We start from the raw sequence: 17,268 nt of genomic DNA, 5'->3' as shown, positions 1-17,268 counted from the left end.
TTCAGATCTCCTGATGAAGTTAGAAAATACAGGGACAGTAAAGCTATCACCGTGAAAGGAAATAATGTCCCGCATCCAAGTCAGTATTTTGAAGAAGGAAATTTTCCAGATTACGTTATGCGTGAAATTCTGTGAGTACTATTTCCATTAATTTGTTGAGTATATTTTCATGGTATTGATGTACGACTGAATGATGAAATTGTTTTATAGGAAGCAAGGCTTTGCTGAGCCCACAGCTATCCAGGCACAAGGTTGGCCAATTGCTTTGAGTGGAAGGGATATGGTTGGCATCGCACAGACTGGATCTGGGAAGACTCTTGCTGTGAGCAATAGTCACTTTTTAACTTTTTTTTTCTTTTTCTCTGTGGTCTTTGAAAGTATACTTACACAGTGAATTCTGACTTTGCAGTACATTTTACCTGCAACAGTTCATATCAATCACCAGCAACGCTTGAATCGAGGTGATGGTCCCATTGTCTTGATTCTTGCTCCAACGAGAGAGTTGGCACAACAGATTCAGACTGTTGCTAGAGACTTCGGTACATCTTCTCTCATTCGTAACACCTGCATTTTCGGAGGAGCCCCGAAAGGACCGCAGGTATGCTCACTGATTATATGTAGCTGTCCGTAAAGTTGAACACAGAAATTATAGGTCTAGCGCTATATAGGTTACAGAAGGTTAAATTGAAGTTGGAATGCATTGCATTTAGGGTAATTCTGGGGGACGACCACATAACGATTTTCGAAACTTATTTTTTCACAAAATACGACTTTATGCTTGACTTTCGAAAGGTAGCCTATACAAAAAAAAAAAAAAAAAAAAAAAAAAATCCAAAAACCCATAATTTCGACTATAACATAACTTATCACAATCTAAATTAATCTAATCTAACAACTAACCAAGCAAAACTACTAACATAAACTGCTCCGATCGCCATCAAGCATTAGAAATCGCCTGCCAACAAGTAGGTATAACATTGTTACCATCCAAGACTACGTAAAACTGTATAAAAATCTAAAACTTGTAAAACCATAGTCTCTTTCCCCTCCCAACCCAACAATGTACGCATATAAATGATAGGAATTTAATATAGAATTATTGTACATGCTCAGAACTTCTAAAATCCATGGAGAGGCTTTCCTCCAGAATTAATGCATTTAAGTAGTAGGTTAAGATTTATAGATAGGTCTACGCTACTTTTGTAATGAAGCATAAATGGAAATAAACTTAATGCGCTGCTAACATTGCATGCTGAGGTATTTCTAATGCTAATATGAGCTAATTTGGAATTGTTTAATGTGCTTAATATGTTGTACTTTCCGAATTAATTTGAATGTGGAATTCACAAGTTGTGATTTGTGAGGAAGTTAAAGAAGTGAGGTTAAGATTTCACAATTGATTTGAGTAGAAGATTTTTGACCAGCAATTTTTGTGTGATTAAAAAATATATATATATATAAAATATATATAGGGTGGAAATGAAATAACCGTACAAAGCAAATAGCTCATGTTACAGCAAAAAGTAGAATACCATATTGATGTAAAGTTCTTAGTTTTCTCTGAAAAAACAATCCCAAGTCAACGCACACTCACCTGGTAACTATTGGGAGTATAAGTAATTGTGATTTTTATCCGTAGTGGTAGAAAATGTAATAGAATTATTGGAGAAGTGAGTGCTGAGTGACTTCCGCCATTTTTGGAATAGAAAATTGCCGAATTTCTAAGCGATTTTTTTGGAGATGCATTTTAAAACTTAAGGATTCTGTTGGTAATTGTTTCAGCTAAACTAATTGTACAGAAATGTGGCAAATTACCTGTGAAATGACATGTCAGACGTAATGCGAGTGCAAATGTTGTGCTTTCTAGTCAAAGAAATGATTGTAGTCCTATGAAACACATGATGCGATGTAGTGTGAAGAATGCAGAACTGTTATAAATTCAATAGTCACTGAAAAACACTAAACTAGAGCATATAATACCAAAATAAACACAAATATTACAACGTGACTTTCTTTCCAAGCCCACCATTATGGTAGTTACCGATGCACTTGAACTGCCAATGTAAAAAACAAAAATCACTACCTGTTCAAGAGTGCCACACTCAATCGCGTTCACCTTCATCATGACCCCCATCGTGGGTACTCACCTTGTCGTGGTCAGGGGGCTTAAACTTGTTTTAAGCTAAGAAGAAACAAAGAGGTATCCACAGAAGCTGCATTAACACCAACGCAGTTCCACTATATTTTTCACTATCTAAAGCTTTGATATATGGAGTCCCTCAGTGTAAAATCTCCAGAGGTAAAATAGTCCCTTGTTCGGATCTCCAGGTAGGGACTGCACTGGGAGATGCCAAGAATCATACTAAAGTACTTATTGGAACACCAAAAGTCACACCGTCCATTCAATTGGGGCCAAGTTTAATATTGAAAGGAACTATATAATGAGACAGAGGCAAATATAATACCAAAAGGATTGAAGTATGGTGTCAGTTCAATGACGAGGATAATAAAAGCCTAAACTAACCTAACCCTAAAACCCTAAACTAACCTGTTACAGTTTCATCTATACAAGGCATAACAAAATCCTAAACTACCCTAGCCTATCACAGATAAGGGGCGTGCTTCCATGCAGAGGCAGTGGCATTTCTCTAAGGTTAGAGCCTAGTTTAGGTGTGTGTGTGTGTATTAATCGAAAATTAGGGACTAGACAATATTGAGAATAGGACGCATGTTTATATGACTTTTAGATTAATACACACACACACACCTAAACTGGGCTCTAACCCTAGAGATGCCGCTGCCCCTCTACAGAAGTGCACCCCAGATAAGTATGTAAGGCATAATAAAAGTCTAAACTAACCTAACCTGTCATAACACTCCATTTTCTTACCTCTACACTCTTCCCTGATGTATGAAAATGGCCGAATTTCTATCCTGCTCGAACATTGCAAACTACTGTGAAACGTTCGTAATGTTTCGTAAGTTATGTTTGTACAACATGCAAGACGGCTGATGCTGCGTATCTGCAATAGGAAGAGGAGTCAACACTTGTTTATCTCCTTGACGTATTTCAATAACATGGACAGTTTTCTGTAAATTTAATTTAAAGTATAACTAACTTGAAGCCACTGAACGAAGCAACCAGCTTGCAACGTTCTAGCCAGCGAGGGAGATGGGGAGTAGTTTACCTCGATAGACTTGAGTGTGTTGACCCTTAGGAGATATTAGTACAGACTGACGAATTTGCTACATTGATATTTATCTGTTTTGTTTCCGCAATTACTGCCAACTTACCATTATTGATATCCACTATTCTGTGCTGTGACATGGCTTCCTACTTAAAGGCCTGGTTTCTTTCTTTCTGAATGGGGTTCGCTTCCTGGACAGACCTAGCTACTGAAAAAAAAAAAAAAAGTACATTCAAGGCATACAAAGAGCCTGAACAAAACCTAATATGTCACCGATTCTTCGACCTTACGAAGACTCTCTTTTTATCTGCCCCCCCCCCCAAAAAAAAAAAAAAGTTATGAAAGTCGTAACGAAAAGCCTAAACTAACCTAACTTAATATACCACAGAGTCGTATATGCAGGCATACTAAAAACCTAAAGTAATCTAATGTGTCACAGATTTGTATATGTGAGGAATACGAAAGGTGCATATCATGATATTAACACTTATAAAAAATTCGAGTGTACACTAGCGTGAAACTTTAGTAATATCACCAGAGTTATATTGATATGACTGAGAAATGGCAAATCCGTCAGTGTGCACAAGTATACTTGACCTTTGCATCAGTATTACGAGGAATGTGTTAGTGGTGATGTCAAACTGCTGAAACCTGCAAATTAATTTTGTAATAAACTTGCATTTAATCACAAAACATATGTAGGTTTTCTATTCATTAAAGTATACCACATTGTCCCTTTCAATCTGCAAGATTATTTTATTTCCATTCTGTATATACACGTATAAAATGTGTGTTGTGTATAATCGGAAAAATGTGAAACTTATAAAATTTTACACATTTTAAGGCCCGAGATTTGGAACGTGGTGTAGAAATAGTTATTGCCACTCCTGGTCGCCTGATTGACTTCTTGGAGAGAGGAACCACCAATCTGAGGCGGTGTACATATCTTGTCCTGGATGAGGCAGATAGGATGCTTGACATGGGCTTTGAGCCACAGATACGCAAGATCATCGAGCAAATTCGGGTAAGTTTATTGAATTGTGCAAATACTCTTATCACAATTCATCCTTTGCTTACACCTACAAACATGGTCTATTTCAGCCTGACCGCCAGGTTTTGATGTGGTCTGCAACATGGCCAAAGGAAGTTCAGACTTTGGCTGAGGACTTCTTGAATGATTATATACAAGTTAACATCGGGTCACTGCAACTTGCTGCCAATCACAACATCATGCAAATTGTGGAGGTGTGTCAAGAGCAGGAAAAGGAGTTGAAGTGAGTGAATATTTATATTTGTACCTGTTTTTATCCAGATTTTCAAGTTAATTTTGGTTGTATATATAAAATGTGTGGACAGCCTTCGGTAAACCAACTCGATTTGTGTATACAGTTCCACATGTATTAATTTCCCTATTGTACAGTTCTATGAATAATTTAGGTGAACTGTACCAGTTTAAATACAGGGTGATTCAGACCACCCATAACAGTAATTTATTTCGGAAACTAATGCATTAAAATTTTCGAGAAAAAAATAATTATCTCTAAACCACATGTGAACTTTCACTTGAGCTTAATTTCATCAATCAGCTCTAACAGGAAGTAGATTCAGTGGCGTATCACTTTAAAATTTCAAATGGGAGTATGGGTCAAATAAGGTACCATTTGTTAGAGCTCTTCAAAACAAACAACTTTCATAGGAAACGTTTTTATTAATTCCTATTCTTTCAATGAGAAAACGTTCGAAAAGGCAACGGGTGATTCGGATCACACGTAAGTAATTTATTTTGGAATCTAGCGCATTAAAATTTTCGAGACAAAAATATTTATTGCTAAACCACATGTGAACTTTCACTTGAGCTTGATTTTATTAATCAGCTGTAACAGGAAGTAGGGTCAGTGGCATATCACTTTAAAATTTCAAATGGTAGTCTGGGTCAAATAAGGTACCATTAGATAGAGCTCTTCAAAACAAACAACTTTCATAGGAAACGTTTTTACCAATTCCTACTCTTTCAATGAGAAAACGCACAAAAAGATAATGCCATCAATATTGAGAAAAAAGACGAAAATGTAAACAAGACAATGTTGACTTTTACTGAAAGACTGGACAATTCCATTAATTTTTAAAAATGTGTAAACTGTCTGCCGTTCTGACCAGCACACACCTGTACTTTTCTTATAACACTGTCAGTGACTCGTAACACTTCGGTGTGGTTAAGTGACTGGCAGGTCTCCCGGATTTGCTGTTTTATGTCATCTCTTATTGTTGGACAGTCTTGATATACGATGTTTTTTAACCGTCCCCAAGAATAGAAATCCAAAGGATTCAAGTCAGGAGATAGTGCTGGCCATGCCACAGAACCACATCTCCCAATCCATCACCCAGCGAAGAGCTGATTGGCTGTATCACATGCCACCAAAGAGAAATGAGCTGGGCAACCATCCTGCTGAAGCCACATTACTACTCTTGTTGCCAGTGGTACATCCTCCAAAAGTTGGTTGAGGATGTTCTTCAGGAAGTCAGCATATGTGACACTATTCAGAGCACCTTCAAAGAAATAAGGTCCAATCATTCAGTGTCCGAAGATGCCACACTAGATGTTGACACTCCACCTACGCTGGTTGTCCACTTCTCTCAACCAGAGAGGACTGACTTGAGACCAGTAATGACCATTATGGATATTGACATCACCATTTCTCTTGAATGTCGCTTCTTCTGTGCAAAGAATACAGCGATGAATCAGACAGAATTTACCTGACAACTCTATTTTTGGGAACGGTTAAAAAACATAGTTTATCAAGACTGTCCCGCAATAAGAGATGACATAAAACAGCGAATCTGGGAGACCTGCCAGTCACTTAACCACGCCGAAGTGTTAAGAGTCACTGACAGTGTTAGAAGAAGAGTACGGGTGTGTGCTGGTCAGAACGGCAGACAGTTTGAACATTTATAAAAATTAATGGAATTATTCAGTCTTTCAGTAAATGTCAACATTAATTGTCTTGTTTACATTTTCGTCTTTTAATATTTCTCATTATTGATGGCATTATCTTTTTGTACGTTTTCTCATTGAAAGAGTAGGAATTGGTAAAAACATTTCCTATGAAAGTTGTTTGTTTTGAAGAGCTCTATCTAATGGTACCTTATTTGACCCGGACTGCCATTTGAAATTTTAAAGTGATATGCCACTGACCCTACTTCCTGTTAGAGCTGATCAATGAAATCAAGCTCAGGTGAAAGTTCAATGCGGTTTAGTGATAAATATTTTTGTCTCGAAAATTTTAATGCACTAGATTCCGAAATAAATGACTTACGTGTGGTCCGAATCACCCATTGCCTTTTCGTACGTTTTCTCATTGAAAGAATAGGAATTAATAAAAACGTTTCCTATGAAAGTTGTTTGTTTTGAAGAGCTCTATCAAATGGAACCCTATTTGACCCATACTCCCATTTGAAATTTTAAAGTGATATGCCACTGACCCTACTTCCTGTTAGAGCTGATTGATGAAATTAAGCTCAAGTAAAAGTTCACATGTGGTTTAGTAACAAATATTTTTTTCTCGAAAATTTTAATGCATTAGTTTCCGAAATAAATTATTGTTACGGGTGGTCTGAATCACCCTATATAAAGTTCTTCCCTGACACAGCAACGAGTCTGCAAGGTGCATTACTATTGAGCCAGAAAGTCCCAAATCTTTATTACCTGTATTGTCTGTGTCTTTTCCTGTATATACAATACAGTACTATTGTACAGGTATCCAGTCCCATTTTCACATAAGTCAAATGTTTTTATAGCAAACCTAGCCTGTTTGGTCCAAATAAATTGTTTCCAGCCAAGTCAGCTCTTCCATAACCTAATGGCCAGTTTGTCCAAGTACTGTTAGAACACTTAACGACTGTTAAACCGTCAACAGTTTGTTAAATACAGCTTTTCCATTTGTTCAACACCAGTTTGGCTTAACAGATTTTAACCGTTTGTTAACTTGAAATGTAGGATTTCAGGCCATTAACTCATTTAACAAAAAAGTTAAACATGGCGGATAACACCACAGCTGTTCAAAGTTGTGAAAATAACATGTAATGTTTCTCTTTGAGGAATGTTTAGAGTAAGGGCCGGTTTCACCAGGCTTCGGTAAATCTGTCCAAATGAAACATTAACTAGTACTGAACATTAAAATATTTACAAGAGTATGTTTGTATGTGCGCTGTCTCCGTAGACTTCAAGCCGAGCAGCTATATGTGCCTCGTCGCGCTGGTTACGTCATATCTCTCAGTTGGAGCAGTCAGTAGCGAGTTGGCTTGTCATCTCAGGGGCCCGTGTTCGATTCTCGGCAATAACTTTATTTTTATTAACGTAACTAATTTTTATACATGTTACCATTCTTCTTTTTTTAATTTTGTGTACTGGAACGAATTATTTCGCAACTCTGGCTCCACTAGGAGAATTTAAAAAACTCTTGGGAGATCAATTTTCTTCCCGAAATAAAACAAAGATAAACAAACAAATTAAAGAAAAATAAAAGAAAGTCACATGTGGATCTAATACATTGTCTACATGCCACCGGTGTCTATCACTGCCTGGCATTTTCAGGGCATTGAGTCCACCAGATCGCGGAAATAGTTCTGGTCCTTAGCGAAATCTTCCCGGGTAATCAGAACTTGATCCCAGAACTGATCTGGATTTTGAGGTGGAATGTCTCGATATTTGTCAATCCTCCTCTTTTTCATGCTTTTCCATGAACTGTCTTTGAACGTTTATGGCGGTGTGCGCGGGGTGATTATCCTGCTGGAAAATTAAACTTCCATCGGAAAGAAAAAGATTATAAATTCCAAGAATCCAGCTCTTTTGCTTCTGTTTTGAAGCCAGTGCAAACATATCTTATCACGACCTCTCCTGGCACCACATTAGCATAATCATCATATCACATCATTGGGGTAATGTAACTCCGCCTTCCAGGCGCTCCAACCTCAGAAGTGGGTTACAACTAAGCCATGGCCAGGAGAGAAGACCAGAAATGTCGAAAAGACAACCTGGTGGCATTGGATAAAAAAAAAAAACATATCTTATCGCTAGCTATAATATAATTCTAATAAGTGAAAGTTAATATACCAATTAAGTTTCGTTGTTTGAATGCACATTATGTATTAATTTACTAATATTTCTTAGGTGCCGGTATGTAGTTATAATAATCACTTTCATGTCTTAAAATAAAACTCAGTTGTATGTTACCTAGTTGAAATAGGCCACTTGTTCCAATTCACCAGCTACTATTAACTCTAGATTCTATGTTACTGGCTCTTCAACTATAGCCGATGTCAATAGTGCTTCAAAATACGCAGTGAGTAAATAATAAAATGTTTCAGCAGCAATTGCTTCTTTAGGACGAAATTACATATAGGGTCATTCCATGGTAACTGACGTAACATTTGGAGAACATTTCCTTATATCTTTTCTTTCTATTGGGAGCATAATGAAGTCTGTCCAAAATTGAAGTTGATGCTTTGATAAAGGAACATTTACTGAATTAATTGGTAGTGGAAGTAAAAGAAATATGTGTAATTTTCTGAAAATATATATGTAATTTCTTTTGGTAACTGACGTAACACCAAAAGGACAATGATTATATAAATGGTGAAGAAAACTTGAAAATTCTCTGAAGTTATGAATTTAATAAAAACACCAATTTTTATTTTGACTTAAGAGATGTGTACGATATGATACATAATAATTATAACAAACAAAATTGATAACATTCTTAGAAAAAAAAAATCTTTCATGGTAACTGACGTCACACAAAATGGTAACTGACGTAACAGCTCCAATCCTAAGAGTTATATGATACATTATAATAGCTTCAGTTGCTCATACAGTGAAAAACAATTAAATAAATCCCTTGAATGAATACAGTCCTCTATTATTCACTGGAAATGGTGGATCTAAGTGGCCCAGGACTTGCTCTTGGGTATACCAAACATTATCTTCAGTTTTTGGCCACACATACCCTCCTACACACTTATGCATTACACTCACTTTGACTTCCTTTTGACTTTGTTCCATATGCTTGTTTATTTCAGTAATGATGCCTGGATATTTTTTTCCCTCATATTGTACAGCTACGTAATTCCCAATCTCAAACTCTTGTATCGTGCTTGCAGTTAAGATTTTTTTTTACAGTGAAGATTTTTTTGCATCATTGCTGAATCTGGCTGATCAAACATAGCTACCTCTGTGAATGAGACACTGATATTATCCATAAAGGGACTGATTGCACTGACAGCAACTACCTGGGGATTAGATGCCCTAACATAATGTATCTTGTGGAGATTTGGAATGGGCTTTGGTTGTGCTGCATTCCATTTTTCAGACAAGATTGTTCTGTCACATGACATATCATCTGATGATAAAAATAAAACGTTGATATTTGGACAAGCATGTTTTGCACATTCATAGAATTCCTTGGCAGAACTGATGACTACGTTTCCCTGCAAAACTCGGCGCCATACTGCTCGTTTAACAGTCCCACCGATGCCATCGATGGGACCCTTTCCGTGTGCTGTTGCAAAGAAACTCCAGTCTAAGTATATCAAATCTTTATGTAGTTCTTGAGGTGTTAAGACACACTGAGACAATGTGTACCTGTTTTTGAATTGTCCACCAGCACCATCTGAGAAAACATGTAGCACAGAAATGACATCCCCATCGCTACCAGCATGATCTAATAAGGCCTTATTGAAAGAAAAAACAGAATACTTATCATGACGAAGCTCATTACTTATGACAGCATATGGAATAGTGGTACCATTTCGTGAAATGATGGCAGTGAATATTGTCACTCCTTCAGAAATCCAGTGTGCAGACATTATTTCATTTTGCTGACGAATAGCAAAATTTTCGGCAAAATCTTCTTGTAATACAGCTTCATTTTTGCAGCAGGTTTGCTTCAGGTGCCGAATTTCCCGGAGCTGAATGTTTGCTGTAAAACAATGTCGAAGTAGATTGGGCAGTTGGCTTAATAATTCTTCCTTTGCTTCAAATAATGTTGTCTCAATGAGTTCCTTGTGGTTTGTACTATTCCACTGATAGTAACAAACACAAGTGTCATCCAAATTGTCAGTTTCACAGTCTTTGTAACGCTCTATAGCATTATTAATATCTTACAATTGTCACATTCACCGAAGTAGCATGAAATGTCTTCACTGCAAGTTACAGCAGAAACCAACCTATCTAGATCAGGAGGTAATTTCTTCCACACTTTTCGAAAACCCCCAATTAATAAATCAGCATTTTCATGATATCTGCAGCAACAGACGTTCAGATCCTTGTCTGAAACTGGCCTAACATGTTGAGGTCTCAATGCTGCAAATTTAGATTTTCCAAGTTTAATACCAACGTTCTCTTGCTTGAAGAGTTTATAAGCCTCCATGACAGTCATAATAAGTATTTTCTTCTGTGTCATTCGTTTCTTTCCTGATTCATGGTCTTTTTCTGTTACAAAGTCCTTTCTTCCTGGTAATTGACGTGATATTGTATCACTTTCATAAAAAGAAATAACTTTTGTAGCTATTTCTGAATCAAGTGCTGTTGCCCTTGGAGTTGGATTGGCAGAATCCTTTGCAGAAAAACACCCAAACTTCTCTGCTAGATTCTGTACAACAGCACGCTTTCTCCGTGGACTCTTTGGCAAAGATCTATTAACCCTGTGAACAGCTTTGCCAAGTGCTTGTACTGATCCAAAAGCTTGCAATGGGGACTGGACTGGACGAATATCTTGTTTTAATGCTTTGCGCTCACGCATCTTCCTCATTCTTTCTTTAGCATTCTTCCTTTCCAAAGCTCTCCGTTGGTCTTTCCACTGCTTACGACATTTCTTCTGTTGTTCTCTATTCTTCTTTCTAACTTCAGCTTTCTTTTCTTCACTCATCCTCTTCCTGTAATCCCTAATCTTCTCAGCTGCTGTTTTTGGAGCCATTATGGAGTTATTATATGAGAACACAATAAAATGAAGTAAATTCCTGAGTATGAGGTTAGGAATTTACGTGATGATTATGAGTTTTTATTGACTGTAAGCTTTACTCTCAATTGGTAAACATACTTGTACCATTTGGCCCATGCATTAGTAAAAATTTAAATAACTGATGTAACACACTCACTTTGTTACGTCAGTTACTATTTTTTTGTTACGTCAGTTATCACATTAACCACAGTATATCACATTATTAAAAAAATTTAAAAACATCATTCAAGAGGACGGATTTACCATTAGAAAATATCACATGCTTGCACACCTACACTAAGTTGGTTATGATCTACATTAAAAAATAAATAAATATGGTAACTGACGTAACACAAAAACATCATCTTGTTTAAGTAATATATCTATATTATACTCACAGTTTTATATTAATGTATATGAATAATATAAAGTTGGACGCACTGACTTCAAGCAGGTTAACAAGAAGTTGATGCTTTGTGCTTTCTTTCTTACTCACAAGCATGTGAAGTTGTGCATTAGAACTCTGTCACACATGCTTGTTGTCAGCCATGTTTGAGTCAAGCCTTTCCTTACCTACAGGTGGCAGCACAAAATTTAAATTGATATTTTATAGAAGTAGAATGTTTCCTTGACATATGTCTGTATGCAGATTGTTGGAATTTGTTTTTTTTTTTTTCTCAACTTGTGTCCTATTTTACATGGAATTGACCTATAATTTATACATGGACCTGAATTAGAGAATTTTATATGATACGGAATTCTCCTCAGAGTTTTGTGTACAGTTGACTACACACACATTCCTGTAATTATTGTCACTTGGTGGTCATAATGCTGAGATTTTTGTAAACAGACGTTCATATTTATCATTATAAAATATAACCATACTTATAATAATTATTATTATTCAATAGTAGTCAATGCAACTTTCATTTATCAACTCTCTGCACTATATGAATCATGGCTGCTGTAACAGGTTACGATTTTACACATGTTTCATGACTTACTCTACAGTACAGAATTTAAATAATATCAGCCAATAAGAAGTTGTCTTATATATGCAAAATCATTACCAACTGCTGTTGAGTAGTTAGAATAGTATTAACGACAGTTAAAGTTAAGTGTTGGTTATTTTAAACAAAATTATGTTGGAAAAATGGAAAACATCTTAACAAAACGTTAAAAATAAACCAGCTGTTAATTTAACATTTGTTAAGCCAAATTAAACATTACTTGGAAAAACTGGCCATAAGACTTTCATCTACAGTAATTTTGTGACTAGGATGGTATGCAATTTACTTATTAGGTGGTCAAAAACTGGTAGTATTTTGCACATTCTATTTTCCTCTGCATCCTAGCTTGTGAAGTGGAGAAATTTCAAAATTGACCTGAATTTATATTCAGACGTTTTCCAAAAAAAAAAAGTGTAGCAAGCATTTCATTGGTAGACCAATACATTTCAATGTTAAGACTTGCGAATTACCCCCAAAGTTTTGTAAAGTGAAAGAAATGCAGTATGTCATCACCAGTGGCGTAGCCTGGTTTTCAGACTGGGGTATGTAACCCAGTTAATATAGTTTGAAAAGTCGACCTGGTTGGCAAGTTGGTTTAGCGCTGGCCTTCTATGCCCAAGGTTGCGGGTTCGATCCCGGGCCAGGTCGATGGCATTTAAGTGTGCTTAAATGCGACAGGCTCATGTCAGTAGATTTACTGGCATGTAAAAGAACTCCTGCGGGACAAAATTCCGGCACATCCGGCGACGCTGATATAACCTCTGCAGTTGCGAGCGTCGTTAAATAAAACATAACATTTAACATTTAGTTTGAAAATGGAATTTCCCATATCTGTATCCAGCATAGCGTATATACCGAATACAATTATCATCTAGTATAAACACTGCATATATCTTCCTTGCTAATACAAATTTACAAGTATATTACGTACCTAGTAAAACATCGACAAATAATAGACACACTGAAAAGTGTTTTAATAAACTTAGTTTAGGACTATGCAGTAAAAATAAAATTAATAAACTCACGTTTACTATCCTTGGAGTTCTTTTTACTTGGTTATATAACGACGTTGTATCAACTACGAGGTTATTTAGCGTTGATGAAGTTGGTAATAGTGAAATGATATTTGGCGAGATGAGGCCGAGGATTCGCCGTAATTACCTGACATTTACCTTACTGTTGGGGAAAACCTCGGAAAAATCCCAACCAGGTAATCAGCGCAAGCGGGAATCGAACTCACGCCCTATTGCAACTCTGGATCGGCAAGCAAGCACCTTAGCCGACCGAGTTACGCCGGTGGCTCTCCTTGGAGTTTCCCCGAACACTTTTAGTCGTTTTTTTTTTTTTCAAATATTATATGGTTACAAAAATAGTTATGTTTCTTGGCTGCCTTATAAATATTATTTAAATCTTCATAGCCATTGGTATTTCAAATGGCCTTTTGATTAGAAAAGTGAAGACAAGACCAGTAAAACAGCTGTTTAAAGTCTTACAACCTCACAGCCACGACTCACTTTCATAAATCTTTACATTAAAATGTCTTACACACTTTTTTATGTTCGTAGTGATATTCAGTACTGGTTTTGAAGGGCCTGCTTTAATTACATCTTCTTTTTCACAGAACGTTAAAGTCTCGAAGCCCCTTACCTTCAATTTGTCGATTATATAACAATTTGTTTCCATATTTGATGCATTGCGACAATGAACACGAAACAATTTCCCTTTCACTCACTGCGTGACCTGTTGGATGTATATTGTCAGCGTACATATCTTGAGCCCATAAGGCGTAACACAAAGATCTTAACCTAAATAATTTATTTCAACACTAAAGAATTAAGCTTTCAAAACAATCTTCAGTGTTCACAAATGAAAAGAGTAACATTTTGGAACAAATAACTCACTCATCATTCTTTATAAGTCACTGGAAATAATATTATAACACAAGCATGACTATACGACAATATGTATTACAACACTATACATCCACGGGGTCACGAGCATGCTCACTGCACGAATTTCCTCAGGCTGACGACAGATGTCGTTGAGACGTTGCGAAGTGTTTTTAAACATCAAGCGGGCCGTGCCCATAGAGTTACAGTGTAATTCTTACTAATGGTCGCGCCTTCTGTTCAAGGTGATTAAAACATAGTGCGAATTCAAAATCAAACATCCTGGGAAAACTTGATCTGTCCGAAAACGATTAACTTATATGTTACAATATTATAATTCATAATTCAGAGTCACCTTGAAGGAAATTGCAGGGTATGTAACACATCTCCCACATCCATGGACGCTACGCCCCTGGTCATCACTTGTAATATCTTTCCACGAATGAATTCTACTTTTTGGTAATCATTTATTCTATGAGACAAGTTCCTCTTTCAACCTGTTATGATAGGAATTTGTCTCTGCTGTTATCAATTTGACCACCTCATCATTGAAAAGTGAACAAATATTTCTACTGGTTGGCTATTACTATTTAGCCCTATGTCTGATTGAAGCTCACTAACAGAATCTGCAAAAGATTGACATACCATGTTACTGCAACTTCGCTATTCTCATGATGCTTCCTTACCCCTGGATCCCACAGGCATCACGTCATCATCACTGTCACAGGATGCATTTATTGGTTCAATGTCTTCATCACAGAAGTTATAACAGAATTCACTGTCGGCACCTAAAACTTTTTCCACATCTTTTGCTGTCAAATTTTCTGTATGCACACATTTACCACTTTGGAGCTTAGAACCACTTCCAACACAGCTATGACCTTGGGCTTTGACACAACGGACTGTAATCAGACATTTCAGGAAGAGTAGCTAGAACTGATACATACCAAGACTGTGTTAGGTGAGTGAAAGAAATCTTTTGGGTCAGGGTCCTCTCACAGCACACACGGTGTGCCCCTCTTGCTCTCTCACTTTAAACATTCGCTCTTGACTATAGTACAGTTGAGATATGGAAGTTGACCAAACTCATAAGCAAATGACTTTACATACATCAGAAGGTCTTTTAAAAAATAATTGATAACTATTTTGCGATACATACTTGTTACTCTATCACAGTGGTGGACAGATCTTGAGATACTACCTGCCACACAGAGGAGAGTGTGTGTGGTAGGGGAATGTACTTCACCCCTTTCATGTGCAGTGGCGAACTGTAACAGAAACATAATATAATGTATGAGTAAGTTACACATTATCTCTGCCGTGTGTTAAGCGTGCTTTCATCAATGTTTTACAATTAAATTAATTGTACACATTTTATTACATGAAGTTGATATAAAATCAATGATAATTACCTTAAGATCCATGCTGACTGAGTAATATCCAAACTTTCATCTAGAGGAAGTGAATACGCTATGAATTGGGAAGTACTAGATTTTAGTTGCTCATGAAATATTTTCTATTCTTCTCCCTGTAGTACGATGAGACAAACTAATGTTTTCATATTGTTCCTTTTGTTCAGGAGACAACACTTGCCACACTTATTAAACATGTTCTAAGAAATTCCCTGTCATTAAAAGGTTTCAATGATTTTGTGACTTCCCATGCAACTATGTCTCTGGCAAGTATTTCCTTTTTGTTTTTGAGTCAAGGCATTTGCCATTAGACTAAGAGCTGAACTGGACTTGCTTGTGAACCAAGCAAAAGTTTGGGGTAGTGCCGCAACAAATGATAAGAACACAACTCGGTCATTTTTATAGTGCATATCGAGGTGCATCAATCATAGGAGTTGAGTGCCCAATTAAAAGATTATTCAGTCTTTTTATAACCATGTCATGTGATTATGGTATCAGTGAGAGCTTAAGAAGAATGTGCCTTAAAAACTTCGCACATTTTTATACTTTGGTAATTATTATTACTTTACTTTACTTACTAGCTTTTAAGGAACCTGGAGGTTCATTGCCGCCCTCACATAAGCCCGTCATTGGTCCCTATCCTGAGCAAGATTAATCCAGTCTCTATCATCATATCCCACCTCCCTCAAATCCATTTTAATATTATCTTCCCATCTATGTCCCTGCCTCCCCAAAAGTCTTTTTCCCTCTGGCCTCCCAACTAACACTCTATATGCATTTCTGGATTTGCCCATACATGCTACATGCCTTGCCCATCTCAAAAGTCTGGATTTAATGTTCCTAATTGTCAGATGAAGAATACAATGCATTTCTGTGTTGTGTATTATTATTATTATTATTATTATTATTATTATTATTATTATTATTATTATTCAAACAAGATACTCTGAAACAGAATGGATTCATATTTATACAGATGAATCACTTACAGATAAAAATGGAAATGCAGATGCTGGAATTTACAGTAAATTGTTTAGTTTGTAAATCACTTTGATGGTGAAATGGAAGCGATAGGGACACCTAGTTCCAGAATTTTTTTTTTTTAACAAGGTGGTGATTTTAAGGTATTCCAAATCAGTCCTACAAGTAATTACATCAATTGAACATACAGATAGCAAAATTAATTAGATTCAGAATAGTATTAAAATTCTCTCAAATCTATATAAGAAAATATTTCATTGGATGCTTTTCCATTGTGAAATTCAAGGAAATGAGCATACTCGTTGACGAGGAAAGGAACAAAAATTAAACAGAGTTCCCAACCAAATGTTCCCTTTTTCATAATGTAAAATTATGGATCAATTATAATATATTCCAGGCAAAACTGAAAGAAAAACTTCACGATAACAGCAAAGTTTAACCCTGGAAAGTTCTATTAAGACTCTATAACTTTGCCATCCTTGTTTCCAATTACAACCTACTAAATTCACTCTGTTATCATAAAGCTGTTTGATCATATATTTTGTAGCAGGAAGGCTGTGACAATTTCTTCTTCATCCATAGTTTCTAACAAACTCAGAAATTCAGTAAAGTCACTTTTAATATATGCTGTGTATATATTATGTGACCAGATTACCACATGAATTGAATTCTTAAGTATTGTGGTCATAAAGTTTAAAGTTGGTTAACCTGTGTCTATGTTGACTGGCTTATACTCATGAGAGAACGCCATTAGTCAGTTATACACAAATAACATCAGAATGCGTAATATTGGT

General features: G+C 36.3%; 1 protein-coding gene across 2 annotated transcripts in view; it reads left to right on the top strand.

Annotated features, from left to right (window-relative positions):
* LOC138696629 (uncharacterized) overlaps positions 1-17,268 on the top strand; it is a 30,609-nt gene that overhangs the window by 950 nt on the left and 12,391 nt on the right. For both annotated transcript variants that reach the window (XM_069821821.1, XM_069821820.1), the window contains exons 4-8: positions 6-131; positions 211-322; positions 410-598; positions 4,033-4,212; positions 4,290-4,462. In XM_069821821.1, the coding sequence (XP_069677922.1) occupies positions 6-131; positions 211-322; positions 410-598; positions 4,033-4,212; positions 4,290-4,462 (780 nt within the window). The remainder of the gene's footprint in view (positions 1-5; positions 132-210; positions 323-409; positions 599-4,032; positions 4,213-4,289; positions 4,463-17,268) is intronic.

Source organism: Periplaneta americana, chromosome 3 (assembly GCF_040183065.1).
Source record: "Periplaneta americana isolate PAMFEO1 chromosome 3, P.americana_PAMFEO1_priV1, whole genome shotgun sequence".
Taxonomy (NCBI): domain Eukaryota; kingdom Metazoa; phylum Arthropoda; class Insecta; order Blattodea; family Blattidae; genus Periplaneta; species Periplaneta americana.
This window is presented reverse-complemented; position numbering and strand designations above follow the sequence as displayed.